Source organism: Propithecus coquereli, unplaced genomic scaffold (genome assembly GCF_000956105.1).
Source record: "Propithecus coquereli isolate 6110/MARCELLA unplaced genomic scaffold, Pcoq_1.0 Scaffold88, whole genome shotgun sequence".
Taxonomy (NCBI): Eukaryota; Metazoa; Chordata; class Mammalia; order Primates; family Indriidae; genus Propithecus; species Propithecus coquereli.
In genome coordinates, this window is record NW_012155062.1 from 9,283,508 (window position 1) to 9,307,450 (window position 23,943).

Here is a 23,943-nt window from a genome sequence, read left to right on the forward strand (position 1 = left end):
TATATATTTTTAGTTGTCCAGCTAATTTCTTTCTATTTTTTTAGTAGAGACGGGGTCTCGCTCTTGCTCAGGCTGGTCTTGAACTCCTGAGCTCAAACGATGCACCTGCCTCGGCCTCCCAGAGTGCTAGGATTACAGGCGTGAGCCACCACACCTGGCCAATTTTCAATATTATTGACAAATAATTGTTCGTGGTATTCTCTTTAACTTTTTAGTCTAAGATTTATAAGTAGATGTATATCCTTTTTAGTTACATTGTTTATGACTTTTGTCTTTTGATCAGTTTTACTAGAGTGTATCTATTTTGTTAGCTTTCTTCAAAGAATTGACTTTTGGCTTTTTAGTCTCTTTTCCATCTCATTAACTTCCTATTCTGTTTAATTTCCACAGAGAATAAACATGTTTCTGAAGGAGGAGAGACATAGGTTAATTCCTGCCTATTGTTCTGACTACTTCCTATTCAGATTGTTCACCAGTCTCCAGTTTTTGAGCCCCACACATTACACCTCCCTTGACAATATCTGGTACCTCCAATTGCTGAGCATTTCCTTTCTGAAGAGTGTTTACCAGCTCTTCATATGTGTTTTCCCTATGTAGGCCCTTAGGTTATTTATAGCTTTCTTCCTCTTTCTGATTCAGTTACTTCTCTTTCACTTTTAGTTTTCTAAAAATATGTTGAAATTTCTCCATGCCTTTTTTTCTTTTCTCTTTGTTTTTATATGCCTTTTTAAATCTTTTATTCTCACTTTAGCATGGTTTGGAAACGGTGAGGAGATAATTATGCTTATGGTCAATCCATTATTTTTGACCTCAGGCAAACAAATCATCCTATTCCAAAACAGGCATTGACTGAACGTCTAGATGCTATTCTTCTGGAAAAAGCAGAGACTGAGCAGCAATGTCTTTCTCTGAAGAAGGAAAATATTAAAATGAAGCAAAAAGTTGAGGTAAGGCAACATTTTAATGTTCTTTCCTTTTTTGCTAACTTATATAGTGTAGTCATGAATTTTAGAGCTAAGAAAGAACTTAAAAAAGCATCTAATCGGATTTTAACTTTTTATGAACAAAGAAACAGAGATTAAGAATTAAAAATAACTGAAATCACCCAACTATGCAGAGATAGAGTAACATTTACTTGTTGCATTGTTAATCTTCCTATGGCTATAATGTTATTCTTTAATAAAAATGAAAAAAAGTAAGTTGATTTTCACGTGTGACTCCAAATACCATTATATATTTTAGGAGATTCAGAAGCATGTTTCTATTTTGTTGCCTATTAGGTCTGGGCTAATTTGAGTAATAGATTTAGTATTGCTGATATATAGTCATACTTAAGGTAGGCAGAGCCTAAGCAGAATTTTTGGAATCTGGGTGTCATATTTCTCTAGGTACGTTTCTGCTCATTTACATTGCTCTGTAGTTAGCATGTGGCTAATTATTTTTCCTGAGGGCAGGGGTTTTTTTTTGTCTTACTGAAAGAATTTATTTGTTCTTATTTTTGTAATAGGATTCTGTAACTAAGATGGAAGATATGCAAAAGGAGTTTGAACAATCTCATAGAAACTATGTGAAAGAAATTGAAAATTTGAAAAATGAATTGATGGTAGTACATTCCAAACACAGTGAAGATAAAGCTAGCTTACAAAAGGAACTGGAAGAAGCAATGAATAAACAATTTGAGCTTTCAGAACAACTTAAATTTCAGAGTGGCTCTGAAGGTGATCTTAAAAAACTACAAGAAGAGATTCAGAAAATTAGGCCAGCCTTTGAAGAGGAAATTTTATATCTGCAAAAGCAATTAGAAGCTACCACTGATGAAAAGAAGCAAACAATTACTCATCTCCAAAATGTCATTGAGGCTAATTCTCAGCATTATCAAAAAGATATTAATAGTTTACAAGAAGAGCTTTTACAGCTGAAAGCTACACACCAAAAAGAGGTGAAAGAATTGATGTGCCAAATTGAAGCATCAGCTAAAGAACATGAAGCAGAAATAAATAAATTAAACCAGATAAAAGAGAATTTAGTAAAACAATGTGAGGCAAGTGAGAAGAATATTCAGGAGAAATATGAAAGTGAATTAGAAAACTTAAGGAAAGCCACCTCAAATGCAAACCAAGACAGTCAGATGTGTTCTATGCTCTTACCGGAAAATACTTTTGTAGAACAAGTAGTAAGTGAAAAAGTCAAACATCTAGAAGATGCCTTAAAAGAACTGGAATCTCAACATAGTATCTTAAAAGATGAGGTAACTTATATGAATAATCTTAAATTAAAACTTGAAATGGATGCTCAGCATACAAAGGATGAGTTTTTTCATGAACGGGAAGACCTAGAGTTTAAAATTAATGAACTATTACTAGCTAAAGAAGAACAGAGCTGTATAATTGAAAAATTAAAATCTGAGTCAGAAGATTTAAATAAACAATTTTGCTGTACTGTAGAACAACATAACAAAGAAGTACAGACTCTTAAGGAACAGCATCAAAAAGAAATATTAGAACTAAATGAGACATTTTTGTCAGGTTCAGAAAAAGAAAAATTAACATTAATGTTTGAAATACAGGGTCTTAAGGAACAATGTGAAAACCTACAACAAGAAAAGCAAGAAGCAATCTTAAATTATGAGAGTTTGAGAGAGATTATGGAAATTTTACAGACAGAACTAGGGGAATCCGCTGGAAAAATAAGTCAAGAGTTGGAATCAATGAAGCAACAGCAAGCCTCTGATGTTCATGAGCTTCAGCAGAAGCTCAGAACTGCTTTTACTGAAAAAGATGCTCTTCTTGAAACTGTGAATCGTCTCCAGAGAGAAAATGAGAAGTTACTATCTCAACAAGAATTAGTACCAGAATTTGAAAATACTCTAAAGAACCTTCAGGAAAAGAATGAAGTTTACTTGCTTAGTCTCAGTCAAAGAGACATCATGTTACAAGAATTAGAAGCAAAGATAAGTTCTCTTACTGAGGAAAAAGATGATTTCATAAATAAACTAAAAAATTCTCATGAAGAAATGGATAATCTCCATAAAAAACATGAAGGGGAAGAAAGGTTGGTTGTAGAACTTAAGGAGAAAGTGGAGCAAACTGCTCAGTACAACAGTGAACTAGAACAAAAAGTAAATGAATTATCAGAAGGACTAGAAGAGACTTTAAAAGAAAAGGATCAAAGTGACCAAAAACTAGAAAAACTTATGGTTCAAATGAAAACTCTCTCTGAAGACCAAGAAGCATTGTCATCTGAAGTGAAATCTCTTCATGAGGAAAATAATAGACTAAGTTCAGAGAAGAAGCAATTGAGTTGGGATTTGGAAGTTCTTCTGTCTCAAAAAGAAGGAGATATTATCCTTAAAGAACATATTACTGAATTAGAAAAGAAACTTCAGTTAACTGTTGAAAAGCAAGATAATTTAAATAAACTACTTGAAACTGAGCAAGTTCAGAAGTTATTCGTCAAAACTCAGTTGTATGGTTTTCTTAAACAAATGGGGTCAAAAGTTTCAGAAGAAACTGAAGAACAAGATGTTGTAAATGTCCTACATGCTGTAGGTGAATCCTTAGCAAAAATAAATGAGGAAAAACACAATTTAGTTTTGCAATATGACAAAAGGGTATTCGAGTTAGAAAAAGAGATTAAGTGCCTTCAAGAAGAGAGTGTAGTTCATTGTGAAGAACTTAGGTCATTACTAAGAGACCATGAGCAAGAAAAAGTTCTCTTAAGAAAAGAGTTAGAAGAAATCCAGTCAGAAAAAGAGGCCCTACAATTTGACCTTCTAGAAATGAAGAATGCTAATGAAAAAATAAGGCTTGAAAATCAGAATCTTTTAATTCAAGTTGAAGAAGTATCTCAAACATTATATAGCAAAAATGAAATCCACAATGAAAAAGAAAAATGTTTTAAAAAGGAACATGAAAACCTAAAGCCATTACTAGAACAAAAAGAATCTGAGTTGCAAGATTTGAGAGCAGAGTTGGGATCTTTAAAGGTACTACTAATTTGAATTTTTTTGATTCAAATAAATTCTTTGTTCCAGTCATAGACTAGAATATATATGTTAACATTTTTACACTTCAGTGTCAGAAGTAAATTTTTAGCATTTAATCTCGAATGATAAATTTCTGAAAGTGTATTAAACATTTTCGTGTTGTATATCCTGTTTATTACATTGATCATTTGTTTGGTTTTAGGTCACTTTAAAATCTTGAACTTACATAATACTAAATAATTCATTCGGGGTTTAAATGTCTTGGTCAAAATTATATTAGTCACTAGCAAAACTACCACTAAGCATGAAAAAACTTGAGTTTCAATTCTTTTGTGATACACATAGTATTAATATCTTAAAGAGCACAGTTAAGCAAAAAGGTGGGCTATAGTGGTATTTTCTTTGGCTAAAATTTTAGGATTTTTCTTGAAAAGTCATGTTTTGAAACTATGATAAGCTATAATCATTTAACCTTTTCCTTATTACATATGTATTTGATGTGTGTCAGGTTGTTCATCTTGGCCTTGGGTACTATTTTTTACAGTAAATGCCATATACCTGGTAATGTCAGTATTACCTGGTCTATCAAGGGAAGAAAAAAAACTGTTATCCAAATTACTTTTTGTAGAAATTCTTTTTGATAATGATTTTCTGATGCTTAACATGATGCCTAGTTCATCATGGGAAATGAATTCTGTTTTTGGTCTTTGTTTTGTTTTTTGTTTTTTTCCCCTATAAAATTTAGGATTCCTTAGGGAAATCACCTTCTGTAAAAAGTGATCAACTCTCTTCAGTAAAAGAGCTGGAAGAAAAAATAGGTAACTATGGTTTTACAATTAATGTTGTCACAATTAATTAGAGAAAGTCTTGTTTGTGTTAGAGTAGATTGAGAACTATAGTATCCAATTGATGAGTTGTTAAAAACGCAGTAAGTAGCTGTCTTTTCCTGGTAGTCCATTCTTGCCCCTCTGCCATCTGTTTGCCTTCCCTTTCAAAAGCTTCGCTTTCTATTGTTTGATCTAAGCAAAAGACTAGTGTGTTTCCATTTATAAATGGTTCCCTGATTGTTTTTGGACTTTTTATTCATTTAGCAAACTTTATTTGAATACCCAACTATTGTAGACACTGATTAAGGTACAGACCATGTGCTCAAAGAGCTCACTGCCAGAAAGGGCTGTAATTACAGTAGTTTGATGTGTTGGAGTGCTGACAGCACAGGAAGTTGCCTGATTTGAGTTAGGAAAAACATCACAGAATAGGGTTTTCAGTTGGATCTTGAAGAATGAGAAATTTAACACAAGAAGAATGGTATTCTAGCAAGAAGGAACAGTGGGTGCTTATATGTTGACAAATATAACATCAACGAGCATACCAGAAAACTGCAGAGAGGTAGAAGCATGACCATAAATGCACAAGTGTGATTGATATGCAGAGGGGTTGGGAATTTATCATATCCATTTGTTCCTCATAGTAATATTATGGGGTAGCTCTTATATTCCCATTTAAAAATGAGGAAATGAAAACTTAGAAGTGTTAGGTAATGTGCTGATGATTACTCAATTTGATTCTCAACTATTTTGGAGTAGTGGGGTTGTTGAAGAGTTTAGAATGGGCCAGTGTTCTATTAATATAATGGGTGATTGGGGCAGATTGGGATGCTCAGTTTTAGACAAATTAAGTTTAAATATCAATCCAAGTGGAGATGTCATATAGAATTCTGTGCAAATCTGGAGTTAAAAAGAGAGAGCCGGGCTAGAGATAAAAATTTGTAGTTAAGTAGGGAGCATTAAAACTCAGGAGATTGAAATCACCAAGGGAGTACAGATAAAAGATGAGGACCAGAAACAGTTCTCCATCATTTAAAGATGGAGAAAATCGAAACAGCAGAGGAGATTAAGAAGGAGCAACCAGTGAGGGAGGAAAACCTGGAGCATAAAATGTCTTGAAAGGTAAGTCAAGTGAAATGCAAATAAAAGAAGGAAAAAACATTTAACCAAGGCTAAAGTTGCTGATATGTCAAGTAAGGTGAGTACTGAGAACTAACCATTAATATAAGCAACATAGAGGTCAGTTACCATGATGTGCTGGAGCCAGAACCTGATTGCAGAGGGTTCTAGAAAAAAATGAGGGAAACAAAATTTGAGAGCATGTATAGACAGCTCTTTCAAGGGGGTTTGCTATAAAAAAAAGAAGAGATGGGACAATATCTAGAGGGACAATATGGTTCATTTATTTTTTTTATAAAGAAAATAACAGCGTGTTTGAGTTACTTAACCTGTCTGATCATGATCTCTCCCCTACCCTTTTTCACTGCTTTCACTAGTTGTTCCTGATCTTAATTTCTTGATGATATTTTTCTTATTGCGTGTTTAGAAACTGTTGGAAAAAATCCACTAGAGAGGGGGGAATTGCTCCAGGGGAGAATTGCTGCTGTGATACCTGAGTAGGTGAGGAAGTGTGGGATGAAATGCAGAAGTGGAACAGTTGGCCTTTGCTACTCACTCAGACACCATGGCAGCCACAGGGAAGGTACAGGTGTAAGTAAATTAATAGGCAGGTACAGAAATTCAGATCGTAACTGAAGTTAAGCAAAGATACCAAGAAGTAAAGTCCTGAACACTGGAGTTCAAATAGGGGAGGTGGCTAAAGAGGTTAAGGGAGAGATCAAGATTGGCTAGGTAAGACATATTACAGATTTAATCATAAGAATCAGACCCACCAACCAAGAAAAGGAGTGTGCCTCTGGAACATAAATGTTCGTCTGCGTCTAATCTCCTCTGCTTGATCGGGTTTGCAAACTGTCACCTGAAGTCCTAGCATACCTGCATTTCCAGGAAATTTAATGTTAAAGGTGTCATAAAAGCCTCCCCAATTCCTAGAAATTTATGAAATGGCTAAAAATAGTAGACTATTTTGGAGGATTAAAGAAAACAGAAAGAGGCAGGAGATTCACTTGAGCCCAGGAGTTCAAGGCTGTGATGAGCTATGATTGTGTCGTTGTACACTAGCCTAGGCAACAGTGAAACCCTGTCTCTAAAAAAAAGAAAATGGAAAATTTTTACATTGTTTCCTCACATAATGAGGATTAAAGAAAACAGAAAGAGGCAGGAGATTCACTAGAGCCCAGAAGTTCAAGGCTGTGATGAGCTATGATTGTGTCGTTGTACACTAGCCTAGGCAACAGTGAAACCCTGTCTCTAAAAAGAAGAAAATGGAAAATTTTTACATTGTTTCCTCACATAATGAATAATTAAGTTTCACTTTTTAAAAAGGTAATATTTTTGCCACTTACTTTAATTTCAAGTTGCCAAGTTGCCAATTTTGTATTCCAGAATAAAAATCAATTTCTAGGGCTAAAATAAGTAATTTGAATATTTTCCCTTTTTTTCTTTTGTGTTTATATATAATCCTTTGATTTTCTGTTTTTAGGAAATCTGGAAAAAGAATGCAAAGAGAAAGAGGAGAAAATAAATAAGATAAAATTAGTTGCCGTTAAGGCAAAGAAAGAACTAGATTCCAGCAGAAAGGAGGTAAGCTGCCTTAAAAATGCAAGATTCAGGAATCTCATATTTTAGGAGACCAAGAATTTTCTATCCTTGAAAAACTCTTTAACTTTACTGTGTATTTGAAATAGGTCCAGACTGTGAAGGAAGAACTTGAATCTGTTCGGTCAGAAAAGGACCAGTTGTCTGCTTCTATGAGAGAGCTCATTCAAGGAGCAGAAAGCTATAAGGTAAAAATAGTCATTTTAGTAACAAGTTATGTTCACAACTGTTAAATCAAGGAATGTACTGGAAATGTAAAACTCTTATCCATAAAATAACTCGTTTTTTGTTTTTTTTTTTTTAGTAATTTTTTTTTCTATTTTTTGTGCAATGTAGTAGAGTCTTAATATCAAGATTTTAAAGTAGTTAAGCTTTAAATAGTGCCATTTAACTATTTTTTTAAGTAAAATTCTGTTTTGGGATTTCCTAATCACTAACAAAAAGATGGCTATTATTACCATAATTATTTAATATCGTTCTTGCCAAGTGAATAAATGTGAGACTTAAACAAGCAGTCTCACAGGAAGGTGAAAGCATTGGTATTTGGAGGCAATATGTTTGTCTACCTTAGTAACATAAGGATCTATCATTAAAAATATAAGAATTAAAAGTACAACAAAGTCGCTAAATGTAAGATAAATATCATTACATTTCTTCATGTATTTATTCATTCAGTGGATATTTATATGGTGAACTAAGTTGTAAGTACTGGGGTAGATGGTGGTCAACCAAATAGACTAAATTCTTGTCCCTTTAGGACTTGTATTTTATTTATTTATTTATTTATTTATTTTTGAGACAGAGTCTCACTCTGTTGCTCGGGCTAGAGTGCCGTGGTGTCAGCCTAGCTCACAGCAACCTCAAATTCCTAGGGTCAGGCAATCCTACTGCCTCAGCCTCCTAAGTAGCTGGGACTACAGGCATGCACCACCACGCCCGGCTAATTTTTTCTGTATATATTTTTAGTTGTCCAGCTAATTTCTTTCTATTTTTTCAGTAGACAGGGTGTCTCGCTCTTGTTCAGGCTGGCCTTTAGGACTTAAATTCCAGCGGCAATAGCAGGCAAATAGATAAAAGTACAAGATGCACACTCGTAGAAAAGTAAGGTGGGTAGGGAGAAAAGAGTGAGCAGTAATCAAGTGGAATTAATGGAAAGAAGAAAATCCCATAGTCATGTAGGATGACTGAATATTAGTTGAAGTATTAGATCCCAGATTGGTTTTAAATTCTAAAACAATTTCACTTAAAATTCTAGGGGTTTTTTTTGGTAGGATCTTGACAATTATTCTAAGTTTTAAATGGGAAATAAACTATCAAGAATAGCTAAGATTTTGAAGATGAAAAGAGAAAAGTGTCATGTTGCTCACTAGACACTAAAATTTATTACAGAGCTACCGTAGCATAGTGGAATTCTGATGCAAGAATCGGACAGATTAATGTAGCAGAAGAGATAGATATTTCTACATAACAACAACAGACACTTATATGCCAGGCTGTCTTCTGAGCACTTTATATCTCAATATACTTAATTCTCAAAACAAAACCTCAGGAAGTATGTTAGCATCACAACTTTACAGTTGAGGAATCTGAGGCACAAAGAGGTTAAGGATTAAAGTCACAGACTCAAAGTTCTTAAGAGACTTTAAGATCACAGAACAAGGAAGAGCAGAACAGATTTGATTTCAGGCTGTCCTCAGTTCCAGATCTGTTTTTTTTAATCAACTGTAATAATACTATGTCAGTAAAATTTGGAAAGGGAAACCAATGAAGAAAGAATTAGAAATTCGTCAGGTTTTTATTTCACTCCGCACACCAAAATAAATTCTGTATGGATTAAAAAATTTTGTACAGAATGTTTAAAACTTAGAATAAAATACTTGATCCTTTAACTGACTTCTGGATATAAAAGACTTTTCCAAACTTAAAAGCAATTTAAGTAATTACAAAGGAAAAGATTTATATAATAGATTGAACTTTATAAAATTGTTATACTTGATCCACCTCTAACAGAAATTAATAAATCAGATTATAGGATCTCTTAAAATGTAAAGAAGCAAGCTCCTAATATAATTTGCTCTAAAAGACAAAGAAAGCCCATGTATAAATTTTTTTTTTTCATATTTTTTTTTTTTTGAGACAGAGTCTCGCTTTGTTACCCAGTCTAGAGTGAGTGCCATGGCATCAGCCTAGCTCACAGCAACCTCAAACTCCTGGGTTCAAGTGATCCTCCTGCCTCAGCCTCTTGAATATCTGGGACTGCAGGCATGAACCACCATGCCCGGCTAATTTTTTGTTTCTATTTTTAGTTGACTGGCTAATTTTTTTTTTCTATTTTTTGTAGAGATGGGGTCTGACTCTTGCGCAGGCTGGTCTCGAACTCCTGACCTCAAGCGATCTTCCCGCCTCTGCCTCCCAGAGTGCTAGGATTACAGGCATGAGCCACCGCGCCTGGCCACCATGTATAAATTTTAAAGAAGTGTTTTTTAAAAATGAATTTGTAAGATTTCTCTATATATTCAGCATACTAATTCTTTTATCATATTTTCATGTAAATTTAAATTTACATTTTCATATTTTCATTGCCATATTTTCATATGAAATTTACAAATGAAATATGACAAAGGATTTAAGATAGAATCAGAGGTCCTGAAATGTTTAAGAGTGTTGATCACTTAAAAAATATATATAATTAAACTCTATTAGGTTCCTCAGGGAGCTTATTTATAAAGATACTAAGAATTTTGTAATTTACTTATTTTGTTAGATCATTTCTTTTTTCATTGTTTATATCACTTATAATAATTTTTATCAGTTTATTAAAAGATCTGAACATACAAGAGTCTTGAGAGACAATAATTTGTAATTATTCAGATATTTAGAAGCATCTACCCTACAAAGCATCGAGGAAAGTAGACCATTGCATGCATTTAACATTCATTTTTTGTTCCAAGACTTTCCTTAGGAATAATAGATGATTAAAGTCAGAATTTCCTGTAGGGAGCCATTATTTACTAGAATCAGCCTTGGCATAGCAATTCAACTTTACAGCTATTGACAACTATTAGAACCATAATGAGTAAAAATGAAGAAGGCTAGATAGAATGTAAGATAATAAAGATCTCTGATCTTTAGAAGAGTCCATTACACAAATACAAAACAAGCACAAAATCTTCTCTCTATGGAAAAGGAAAGATACTAATGATTTCTCAACCCTGTGTTCATGTGTACCAGAAAGTAACAGAATCCTCAGACAAATGAAAATATGAGCGAGGTTCTAGATTGCCATTTCCTGTGTTCTGCCACTCAAGTCACTAAATGGGCAAACCATAAAATTGAAATTCAGATTCTAACGCTCAGCCCCCAGCTGAGTTAGTGAATTGACGGTGTATAAATCAGAATTAGATACAGGTTGGGCACAGCGGCTCGTGTCTATAATCCCAGCACTTTGGGAGGCCAAGGCAGGATGTCTTGAGGCCAGGAGTTCAAGACCAGCCTGGGCAATATAGCAAGACCCCGTCTCTCCCCCAAAAATTTAAAAATTATCTGTTCGTGGTGGTATATGCCTGTAGTCCCAGCTACTCAGAAGGCTGAGTCAGGAGGATCACTTGAGCCCAGGAGTTTGAGGTTATAGCAAGCTATGATCATGCCACTGTACTCCAGCCTGGGTGACAGGAGACCCCGTCTCTTAAAAAAAGAAAAGAAAAAGAAAATTGTGGCCAAGAATCAGATTTGGCAAGCAAGATCCAGAAAGAATGTAAATACCACACTAGACCACTGGAGAAGCCTGGGAAGGTAAGCCAAAGACTCTGGATCCACGTCAAGATAAAGTCTACTTCCAGGCTTTACAGTCCTTGGTTCATGCAGTTTCTCGTGTTTACATGTAGCATCTCAGTGGGACTCCCATCTCTAAAAAAAAAACTTAAGTAAACTTTCCAAGAAAACACAAACGTTTTGCTAGTTATTTTGCATGCAGTTTCATTTATGAGAAGAAAAACAGTCAGAAGTTGTCCAGGAACAAAGGCAAAAACAGGATTTATAAGGGAGACGGGAGGAAAAAAACAAACTACAGGCAGTCTGGAAACAGTGAATCTCTTTTACATATTTTGGGGGGTAACCTAATTAGCTAGTGTGCAGCAAAATTCTGGGCATTCTGTCCTTGAGTAGGCCAAGGAGGGGTATCAAAGAGAAAAATTCAGCTGGTTTTGGATTCTTCAGAAAATATTGAAAGTTTTGCTGCAAAGTGTGAGAGACTAAATTAATGTAATATCTTCCAGTGTTCTTCCATTATAGCACCTCCACCTTATATTAGAGCAGACCTGGAACATTTGCCTCATCAGAATTCTTCAGGTGGAATTAATAGTTGTCCAGATTAAACTTTTTATTCTCCCTCCTTAAATTTTGTTTGCATTTCAAAAGTTCATTTTTGTTGATAACTAGAATATTTAACCTTGGAGCTATTATACTGTGTATATTTAAATTTTTTCCTCTTTAATATATTCCTCCCATCCCCAAATACCAAAAGTCATCTGAATTGCACTAAATTTATTATCTAATGTCAGGTATTCTATCAAATGTTGAACTTGGGTACATATTTTAAGCATCTAGGATGGACTCATAAGCCTTATATCAAGGTAGCTTGGTAATGCAGTCTGACCTGTTGAATGTATAATAATATCCCAAAGTTAAATCCTTTTGTCTTTTATTAAAGAATCTTTTATTAGAATATGATAAGCAGTCAGAGCAGTTGGATGTGGAAAAAGAACGTGCTAATAGTTTTGAGCATCATATTGAAGACCTTACAAGACAATTAAGAAATTCGACTTTTCAGGTAATTTAAGATTGAGTAAATTCAGAAATGAAAATGATAATATATTTTAATGTCAGTACTTTTTGCATAAAAAATTAATAAGTAGACAGAAACACAAATTTCTTTCCCCCCTCAACCTCTGTTGAGAGAAGAATATAACAAAACAACTAGCAACCATTCTCTTACTTATTATTCTAATCTCACTTCCCCTGGGTTTTTTGTTTGTTTTTCACTTGTATACCCTTTGCTCTGCTGGTACATCTGGTCTCTTATAAGGTTTGCCATGTCAGTATTGCGATGATAGTTTTTTAAACTCATTTTTAATTTAACATTCTGTGGAATTGATTTTGAAATCTTCGTTTTTCACACTATGCCAATATTCTTATTAATGTACCTTTTTAGTCTTCCTCTCTTGTATATATTTCTGCATGTTTATGGTAATGAATCCTTTGTCATTCTAGTGTGAAAAATTAAATTCTGATAATGAAGATCTCCTGGCTCGTATTGAGACATTACAGTCTAATGCCAAGTTATTAGAAGTACAGATTTTAGAAGTCCAGAAAGCCAAAGCAATGGTAGACAAAGAATTGGAAGCTGAGAAACTTCAGAAAGAGCAGAAGATAAAGGTAAAAACAATCCTGTGTGTGATCGATTCATATATATATATAGTGATGTGTTTATCAAAATATTATTTAAATGAAGGAAACACTAAAAAGTGACATTCGTGAATACAGCAGAGTTCATTACTTCTTTATGTATGCCACCTACAAAGTTGAGAATCCAAGCTGTGGTTTTGGTGTGTATACATTTTAAATATTGAAATATTACCAAACTTTTTGTATTTTAGTGTGTCTTTTTATAGCCCCTCACAACAAATACCTTTTTTAACATCTATTGGATTGTGGAGGTTGTTTTTATTTTTAATTTTAGGAACATGCCAGTACTGTAAATGAACTTGAAGAACTTCAGGTACAACTTCAAAAGGAAAAGAAACAGCTTCAGAAAACCATGCAAGAATTAGAGCTGGTTAAAAAGGTAAAATAAAACCCCAGAATCAAAACTGATGTCAATATTCACATTGTTAAACTATTCTATACACATTGAAAAGAGACATTCAAAAATGTTATTTGTGGTACTAAAATAATCCTTTATAAATGGTTAGACTCAAAACATTGAAAATTTAACTTCTTTATCTAAGTACCTGTCTTTTCAGAAGAATCTAGGTTCACAAATTCCAAGATTTTGATTTGGTGTTTCATTTTCTGTACGTGGTTGTCAAAGTTGAAGTTTGTATTATACTCAGAACTTTGGCTAATTTTTCTCTGCTTTTTCAAAGATTAGGCTAAAAAGAAAGGTACTATAAGTGCCACTTAACATACTAATATTTTATAAATATTACAGTTAATGAAAGTTATCAAATATAACAAAATTAAGAAAGTTGAATTAAACGATTAGAAAATATTTTATGAAATTAAAAACTAGGAAGTATCCAACTTCTCATTTCTTTATTACTGTATAAACTATTTTTCTGTTACAGAGAAGTGTAATAGAACCTGTTTATTCCTGTGGCACCATTTTAGCAATTTCACAGTGAAATTAAATGATCTGGTATTATGTAAATCATTTATTTATAAAATATGCAGGATGCCCAACAAACCACATTGATGAATATGGAAATAGCTGATTATGAACGTTTGATGAAAGAGCTAAATCAAAAGTTAACTAATAAAAACAGCAAGATAGAAGATTTGGAGCAAGAAATAAAAATTCAAAAACAGCAACAAGAAACCCTACAAGAAGAAATAAGTGAGTTAAACAAAATTCTCTTTATCTTATATTTATTTCTTCATAATAGAATTTTAGGGGGAGGGCATTAGTTATTTATTTCACCAGTCTTTGCTAATCAGGTATTTAACACAATGCTAAATGTTAAGGACCAGAAGGGGTGTAAAACCATTTGCCAGTAAGATGTTTACAGTCCAGATTTACTCACTTAAACATTTCTTAAATATTTTGCTGATTCCTAGTCCAGATGAAATAAGATTGGCTATGTGTTGGTAATTGTTAAAGCTAGGTGATGGGTATAGTAGAGTTTATTGTACTATTACCACTACTGTCATATATGTTTGAAATAGTTCATAATAAAAAGCTAAAACAAGTTTCTTTTAAAGGTAAATTAATATAAAGAAGAGACTCGTCATTCATATATTTAAATTCACTCATAAAAATTTTCATCTCTTGTGAAATTATTTCTTATGCTAGCTTCACTACAGTCTTCAGTGCAACAATATGAAGAAAAAAACACCAAAATCAAGCAGTTGCTTGTGAAAACCAAAAAAGAACTGGCAGATTCAAAACAAGCAGTATGTTAATTTCTCAGTTTCTTATTTTAGCACTTATTTCATAGTTTATTTATGAATAACTTTTTTTTAACTTAACCAAGATTCTCGTTCTGTAGGAAACTGATCACTTAATACTTCAAGCATCTTTAAAGGGTGAGCTGGAGGCAAGCCAGCAGCAAGTAGAACTCTATAAAGTAAGTTTCTTTTTACTTTTTAAGATTTAAAAAAATTTTCCATGTAAAAGTAAGGTACCACTTAGGGATTTTTCTAACTGTCCTATGAAGATTTATCCTATAAGGATATTTAGAAAGATTCCTCAACATTTTGAGGAAGTAGAAGCAATAAATCAAGTGTGACATATAACTTGAGTATACTGTTTAGCTCAAGCTAGATTATTTTCATGTATTTGAAAATTTGTAATATGCTATACTATAGGGCAAAATAAAATAAATATGTATCTGAACTTAATGATTATTACAGTCATAAGCTTATAAAATAGCTTTATAAATTTATATTTATATATTTTATATGTAATATCTTGAGGTATTTAAATAAATGTTAAATATGTAATCTAGAATATTCTTCATGTTTTTTTATTAACGTTGGCTTAAGAAACATTTTAGTGAGAAAATGTTCTACTCATATTATCTGTACTCTTTTAATAATAATATGTAAAAATATTCCACTATTTAATTATGTCCCTTACATACACTTATGTCTCAAACTCAAGTTTGAGTTTTAAGGAAAATCTCTTTAACCAGTGAAGATCTGATTTGCTAGAGCTAAATTTAAAGATGTTGCCCTCAGATTCAGCTGGCTGAAATAACATCTGAGAAACACAAAATCCACGAGCACCTGAAGGCCTCTGTGGAGCAGCACCAGCGTACGGTGAGCGCGTACCAGCAGAGAGTGACAGCGCTGCAGGAGGAGAGCCGCGCTGCCAAGGTGCGTTCTTCAGGGCAGCAGTGGCACACCACGGGCGTTTTATTATTGGCCGTGAGACCTTTACTCCAGCGCCGTGCTCTCCCCTTTTAGTGTTTTGCTGTTAAGAGCACTTAATAAATGAAGGCCTGGTTCAGCTCACCTGTTTCCAGCCCCAATCCCATGCCAGCCCTAACCATCCCTTGGATCACTTTTTTTGCTAAAAGGAAAAACAAGCACATGTTTCTGTTTCAACCTTGTTTTGCAGTTTATGTGTGTAAGAGAGTCACCCGTTTGTAAAACTTTTTTTTATCAGAAAAGTGTCATAGTTCTGAGTGCTAAATGATTGTAAAATAACATTCTAATATTAATAGAATGACTGTGGGGTCCTGATTTTTCATCTTCAATATACAGAACAGTGAGATACAGTACAGTAGTTAGAGGTGCAGCCTCTTCTTATCTAAGCAATCTTGGCAAAAGTGTCATGGGAGTCTACAGATCATTTCAGGAAAGTGGAAGATCTAGAACTTAACTTTTACCACTCTATTTTGAAAACTGAAGTTCAAGTAACATAATTTCTTTGAATCGATTTTTCTCATCTTTATAAAAAGAGGGATATCATAAGTTAAAAATCTTTATAAAGTTCCAAAAGCACATAGTACCATTATAAAATTTATGAATAGTAAATTAATCTACAGGGTAGACAACATGGCAGAAATATGTCACTTGTCAGAAAAAATTATATCATTCAAAGGCTTTTAAAAAGTGTAAGACCTCCCAACATAAATGATAAATGTTCAAGGTAATGGATATTCTGATTTGTTCATTACACATTGTATGTATGTATCAGAATATCACATGTACCCCATAAATATGTACAGTTATGTATCAATGAAAAAATTTTTTTTTAAGTGTAAGGCCAACAGAAGTGTACTTTTCAGCAAAGTTAATCAGGAGGTTAAAAAGAATGTCAACCATTTTCCTCATTTTCAAAAACAGGTTTTCATCTCAATCTGTTAATCTCTGAGAAAAAATAGGAGAATTGTGTTAATAGAAAAATTTTTCTCTCTTTTTTAAATGTTATAGGCAGAACAAGCTACTGTAACCTCTGAATTTGAGAACTACAAAGTCCGAGTTCATAATGTTCTAAAACAACAGAAAAATAAATCTGTGTCTCAGGCTGAGACTGAAGGAGCTAAACAAGAAAGGTAAAGTCTAAATTAAAAGAAACATGCAGGGTTTTCTCCCTCAGTTCAGGTTCTTCACCAAGTAGATTGAAAATCCTATTTGGATGTTTTTTAGCTGTGGAGTTTTACAGATACTTACCAATGAGAACAGACTTTCTTGTTTTCACTGTGTCTCCAGACAGTAACAGGGAACGTCACTACGAAGGGCACTGCTGCAAACTCTAAAAGATGTTAAAGTGAACCACAAGCCAGGATGTGGTGGTCTCTGACACGCAGGCTAAAAATTCAATCTTGTCCTAGTAGGATCTGGTCATAGTAGAAATACAGGCATTAAAATTACATTATGACTAGTTTTAACAATTTTGTAAATTTAGAAGTAAAAGAAAAATACTTTCTTAACATATTTATTCACCATTAATTAGGTTACACAGAAGTTGCTTAAAAATATTTTACTTATTTCAAAAAGTTTTAATTGCTAAATCTTGGTCTAGAATTAAACTTTTCTTAAATTTATGACCATCTCAATTCTATTTGAATAGTGTATATTGTTTATGCTGCTTTAAAACTGGCATACAAGATCCCTTTTGGAAATTAATAAAAAACATACTGTAACAAAAGATAGAACATTCCATGGTATTTGTGGTGTTTTTATGAGTTAGAGGTTCAGTATTCAAAGCAGTTTTACACCTGGCTCCTACTGTTCTAAATAGATTCATTTATTCTGCAGTATTTGTATGTTTGTTTCTGCTACTTTTCATTTAGGAATCTATTAAATATGAGTACTGTAGATTGAAACTGTCACAGATTATTTTCTCTCCAATAGTTCATTATAAAGTTAAAGTTGATAAATATAAAAATGTCACCATTTGCAAGAGCCATTTTTGATCATCTCCAAATTTTGGGTTCAAATTATTCGAATGTAAATGTATTATGTTCCTTCTACTTTCTTATAAATTAAATACATTTTTTTTAAAAAAGAAGCTAATAGTGTACTAATTGTGGCAGAATTGTGGATTTTAACTGTTTCCACTTAGTTTTTTATTCTAAGTGCAAAAACACTTCCTGCTTTTCTTCAGGGATTACCTTTCACTGTAACTTGGTCTATCATAACATTCTCATAACAATTAACTTAGAACTGTGTGATTCTTTTTTAACTAATGACATAGTCCTATAACATAAAATGGGCTATTTCAGTGCCACTTAATGATCTACTCCATTTGAATATGAAATTTTAAAATTTAGAGAAATTTTTTGTAGCTCTGTGATGCCAGATATTTAAAATCTGTCTCTGACATTCTTTGTATTATATTTAATCTTAGTCTCTGAATTCTTCTGATTATTACATTTCCTTTAGAATTATCCGTAATAATAGTAACAGTATGACATTGAAATATAAAATGATTAAAATATATTTGAAACCACAAAATTAGGTTCACCACTTTCAAAAAATTTTTAAAACTGTTTATTTCTGTTTTAGGGAACATCTGGAAATGCTGATTGACCAACTGAAAATCAAATTACAAGATAGCCAAAATAACTTACAGATTAACGTATGTGAACTTCAAACATTACAGTCTGAACATGATACCCTGCTAGAAAGACACAACAAGATGCTGCAGGAAACTGTGTCCAAAGAGGCGGAACTCCGGGAAAAGTAAGGTTGCTGGAAGCACTAACATTGTACCAGGCAGCAGCATATTTCTTTGTTGAAACTTTTAATATGTTGCTCCTTGGGCTAAATACAGATTTGAAAATAGAAAATAGACATTTCTAATGGCTTGGTAACTTTGCTTTATCTACCTTAAAACTTCCCCTTTGAATTGCTTTTGTAATTTGAATTTTTAAAAACAATTAATGTTTATCTGCTCTGCTCATCCAATATTGTGCCTCTCCCATAGCCTTCATGACCAGGACATTTCTTTAAAAAAACAAAACAAACAAACAAAAAAAACCCTTACTACTTTCCAACCCAGGTGTCAAATTATATGCATGTTTCTTTCTAGAGGAAAACATTCAAATATCTGCTGACTGAAAAAGAATAACTTATCTTTGCATCTCTGTCTTCAACTAGTCATATTTTGTTAATCATTATAATACTCTAAATAGACATTAGGAGTATTAGCAGAATAGATTATTGTGAACAAGAAACTTTGAACTCCTGTGATAAAGAAATTGGGTAGTAATATTCATTGTATCTTTGAGGAAAAGAATTCTTCATTGAGCATTTTTCATCAAGGGTGTTAAAATACTTTTCACATCTCAGATGTGCTTATAATAAATATCTAATCTTATGCTAATCTGAAAAGGGAAAGCACTTGGGTTTTCTTGGGCTACACTATTGAAAGGGTGTGGAATTCATATGTGGGGGGAGAAAGATTTCTCACAGACTTTAAGATAGAAAGAAGTACAAAGTTTATTCATTTCTCCATGAGAGAGAGAGGAGGGAGTGGCTACAGCACAAGAATGAAGGAGAGAAAATGCCAGGCAGCTGAGGGAAAGTTCTTGGGGGGGGGGGTAAAAGGGTAAAAAATAGCTTTTTTTCCCTCTACTTCAGATAATAGAAGTGGCAGCGAAGTTGTTGCAGGTGTTCTTTATTTTTCTCTTCTCTCTGTGAGACCAGCTTATCTGAGTCCTTGGAATCTGGTTTTTTGGCAGGAACTGAGGCAGAGAGCTGGAGCAAGGAGTTTGTATCCCTACTGTCCACTTAGGGCTCTTCAAGGCTGTGAAAATGAATTCTTATAGATAACAAGTTAGGCCACAGATGTTTAATTAAAACAAAGGGCAGTTGTGCTTTGAGTTTTCTCTTCCAAGGGACAATTATGTCTTGTGAATTTATTTCTCTTACTTTCTGTTTGATAACTTATTTTCCTGTTAGATAGGTTATTAGTAAGGCCACCTTTCAATTATCTGTTAACAGTGTAATTTACATGTTAATCATGTAAACCAAAAGCTTCAGGGAAAGTCTACCAATTTTCTAACTATCACCAGGGTTTACCATAAGATTAACTTATACATAGTGATGCTTGTGTGATACTTACATAAGAAATTTTTAACACTTACTCTTTACTCTAGAAAAGTTACTGCAAATTGCATTTCTAACACAAAGGACAATTGATGCCTCTAAAGTATTTGATCATTCAATAAATATTTCTTCAGTACCTAAGTGTTAGTCACTGTTGTAGGTACTGGAAACTTTTCACAGCATTTTGAGGTATCTTTAGGAGTCTGTTTTTCCTCTTCTTTGGAAATATTAAAAACTAATGGTATTATTAGTGTCTGTGCCCTAGTATGAAGAAATAGCCTTTTCATTATATATTTTCTACTTTTTAAAATTTTTTATGTTCATACTTTCTCTGTATGAGATTGTAAAAATGACTCCAGGGGAATGTGCTAATTAAGCCAAACAGTTAATGTCTGCATTACCCATAGGCCTCAGTTTAACCCCCTAGTAACAGGGCGGAGCAGTGACCATCATCACAGTCATTCAGATGCCGGATGGCAGATTCAAGCATCTAGCTTTCCAGTAGGTAAATTCAGAAATGTTGTTGGTACTACCTGAAAACTAGAAGCTTCACCTTACCTCTAAAATGTAACTTTTTTTATCCTCCTTAGAAAATTTTTGTGACTGCCAATGATCCTTCCTTTACTTTCCTGGTAGATGTTTGAACAAAATGCTTGCAGAAAAATGTATATACGCATTCTTTAGACTCATTAATCAATATGAACTTGGTGATTAGAATATCTTTTCTAAAATATATGGTATTTTTATTGCATTTCTCCCTTCAGCCACTAAATCCTGTTTTAAACCTTATGTGATATGCACATGTGTAATAGGTAGAAAAATATCTTGGAAAGGCACACACCAAACTGTTAACAATGTTTATTTACCCCTGGAATTGGGATTTTACACTGCTGAGGATGGGAGTGAGTAAAGAAGGACTTTCACTTCTTTCTCTAAATACTTCTGAATTATTTGAGTTTTTATGAGAGAGTACTTGTGAATCCCTAATGTAAAAAGGAGGGATCTACACCAAACATATAAAACATGAAAACTACGAGTAAACCAGTAAAAGTAGTGGTTCTCCAATTGTAGATCCACTGGCTAATTTCAGGCTGACTGCATAAAAATCACATTGAGAACTGCTGAAAGTAAATCCTAGGCCCACCAGTGGAGGTTCTGATTCATTCATTGGCTATGGCACGAAAACTAGATGTGTGTATTTTCAACAAGGAACCCTAGCGATTCCGATGTACAGCAAGATTTGGAAACAGCTATAGTAAACCAAGTCCTTGGGTTTGTTTGATGTTAATTGACTTAAAAATGGGTACTTTAAAGTTTTTTTTTTTTTATGAATTGAAAGAAAGTGGTCTTTTTCATGTTTTCAGGGTAAAATTAATTTATGCTATAAATATGGTCATATTTTCTGATGAACCATGGAGGAAATTCCTTGTCTGAAGAATGCAACACAGTTTCTTCAGTCAGGTTCTTCATCTGAACTGTGAGACATAGAAAACAATTTGAACTAAATGACAGCCAGTATCAGTTCTATTATACATAAGTTGTTACATAGCTAGTACATTATAGATATTTAGGAGAGAAATTGATTTATATATTCAGTAGACGCCTTAGAGCTATTATAATTCTCTTGCAGAACTCAGTTGAGAAAGTCAGTATAAAGTTGAAAGATCTTTTATGAACTAAGTTCCTCTCACCTTTCAGGTTGTGTTCAATACAATCAGAGAACATGATGGTGAAGTCTGAACATGCACAGACTGTGAGTCAACTAACATCCCAAAATGAGGTCCTTCGAAACAGCTTCCGAGACCAAGTGCGGCATCTGCAGGAAGAGCACAGAAAGACAGTGGAGACTTTACAGCAGCAGCTCTCCAAGGTGGAGGCACAGCTCTTCCAGCTGAAGAATGAACCTCCCACAAGAAGTATGTATGTACCCAAGGAAGTATTAGTTCATGATTTCATGTATTTATGTCACTTAACTGAGTGGTCCCCAACCTTTTTGGCACCAGGGATCGGTTTCATGGAAGATAATTTTTCCACAGACTAGGGGTGGGGACTGCAGACTTAAATACATTCTTCACAAATTCTTAAGAAAGTAGAATATTTACTAGGTGATAGCCAATGTCAATTCTCTGTTAATGAATTCCAAAATTTGCTTACTGGGAAGATATTTGAACCATTTGAACCCTTGATTATGTTTATAGAAGCCTATATAACCTCTGAGAATACTGATTTTCATGTATTTATTACCCTCCATGTAAAGGAATATTTCTTTTTCTCTGACTTACACCTACTCTGTCAGTCTCATGACATATGTCCTAATTCTAGTATTCACTGTGTCTGCTTGGTGTTCTCCATTGTTAATCATCACATATATCTAGTTTTTAATTAGAAACATTAGGGATAGAGCAAGGAATTTAGAAACACTCGAGCAGTACTAAACTTGTAGAATTGCTTGGCCAATACAGCTTCTTCTCTTCCAAATTTCTAACTAGTTGGAATTTTAATTTAGCTACACCCCCCCACCCAATAGCTTCCATTCTACAGAAAAAGATGGGAAAGTATCAGGCATGACTATGGTATATTTTAGTAGTAAGTTGATAGTGTTTTGTTTCCCATGGAAAATATTGTCACTAGAGCATTGGCAGCTACAGGTCACTTGTCAGGGTCAGAAACCAACTTCAGAAAAATTTAACGTATGCCGAGGGTCAACAAAGGAAGTAATCAGCCCAGATCAAACAGGTTACACAAGAGATTGAAATCTAGGAATGGACAGTGAAATAGGCAGTTAGCAACATATCAGAAACCCAGCAAATGCTTCAGAAAGGGCAGCTAAGGCTAACTAAGGTTTGAAAAGACAGAGGAGGGAACTTTATGGAATGGAAAATAAATGAAATTTGAAGTTAAAAAACTGGGTTGGAATTTTGGCAACTAAGCTGTGAGACCTTGGGCAACGTCATTAAATTTCTTTTAATTTCAGATTTCTTGAGGTCAATAAACGAATGTATTTGAAAGTGTCTTAAAAACTTTACAATTCTGTGCAAGTATTCAGTATCAGCAAACAGGAAAGCCTTGCCCAGGTGATGTAATTGATTAGTTCCCGCATTGGATTTTGGACTCTTGTTGTCTTAGTGCCTTAGGTGTGAGTGGCAACATTAGGAACCAGCAGAGGTGAAGGCCTAAGGGCAGTGATCAAGAACGCTTGCCAAGCAGACTTCAGCAGGTGTGTTGTGTCAGGAAGTATGCAGCAATCTGAAATACCAAATCCAGAAAAATAACTGGAATCTAGTTTTTGAATTTCTACCAGTATTTACCAATAGTATGGCCTGCTACCCTAAATTAATAAAAATGAGTAGTATTCTTATGAGCTTTGTATTATCTAACAGTGTATCTTAGCTAGCTAGTAGCAATTAATTTATAGCTTCTACTGAAAGGACTACAATGGTTAAAAGTTCAATGACTAAATTGTAAGAACTGTTTTAGCAATTCTTTCTTCATATATTATTTACTTATCTCCTAATTATTTAATTTCCCTACCCTATCATTTGACATTTTAATTTTATTATATATCTCTATTTAAGGCTGAATCCATCAATTTGAACTATCTCACACTTCCGCTTTAAAAAATTATTTTTAATAGGCCCAGCTTCTTCCCACCAACCTTTGAAGAACCTTCGAGACAGAAGAAACACAGACCTCCCACTTTTTGACATGCACACCGTGACCCGGGAAGAGGGGGAAGGGATGGAGACAACTGACACTGAGTCTGTGTCTTCCACCGGCACACACACACAGTCTTTAGAGCAGCTGCTCAATTCTCCTGAAACTAAACTTGGTATGTTCCTCTGCCTAAATATGGTTTCTTTCTTTCTTCCTTCCTTTTTCCTTTCCTTTCCTTTTTCCTTTCCTTTCTCCTTTCCTTTCCTTTCCTTTCCTTCTTTCATCTTTATAGGGCCCTTTCACGAAGCACAAAAATGTTTTTCTTATTTAATTTTATTTTCTTCATTAATATTACTCTAAGTCATATATGCCTTTTTTAAGCCACTCCAATAAAATTTCTTTTCACTGTTCTACCACCAGTTCAAATGGAAAGATTATGAAACAAATCATTTTTTAAAATAAAATGTTAGCTACCCTAGG

General features: G+C 33.7%; 1 protein-coding gene across 1 annotated transcript in view; it reads left to right on the forward strand.

Annotated features, from left to right (window-relative positions):
• Window positions 1-23,943, forward strand: part of GCC2 (GRIP and coiled-coil domain containing 2) — a 48,488-nt gene that overhangs the window by 10,842 nt on the left and 13,703 nt on the right. The window contains exons 5-20 of the mRNA XM_012664322.1: window positions 843-947; window positions 1,508-3,985; window positions 4,731-4,803; window positions 7,415-7,515; window positions 7,620-7,718; window positions 12,239-12,358; window positions 12,799-12,963; window positions 13,268-13,372; window positions 13,981-14,143; window positions 14,600-14,700; window positions 14,796-14,873; window positions 15,487-15,624; window positions 16,687-16,808; window positions 18,265-18,441; window positions 21,508-21,725; window positions 23,444-23,638. Coding sequence (XP_012519776.1) covers window positions 843-947; window positions 1,508-3,985; window positions 4,731-4,803; window positions 7,415-7,515; window positions 7,620-7,718; window positions 12,239-12,358; window positions 12,799-12,963; window positions 13,268-13,372; window positions 13,981-14,143; window positions 14,600-14,700; window positions 14,796-14,873; window positions 15,487-15,624; window positions 16,687-16,808; window positions 18,265-18,441; window positions 21,508-21,725; window positions 23,444-23,638 — 4,438 coding nt within the window. The remainder of the gene's footprint in view (window positions 1-842; window positions 948-1,507; window positions 3,986-4,730; window positions 4,804-7,414; window positions 7,516-7,619; window positions 7,719-12,238; window positions 12,359-12,798; window positions 12,964-13,267; window positions 13,373-13,980; window positions 14,144-14,599; window positions 14,701-14,795; window positions 14,874-15,486; window positions 15,625-16,686; window positions 16,809-18,264; window positions 18,442-21,507; window positions 21,726-23,443; window positions 23,639-23,943) is intronic.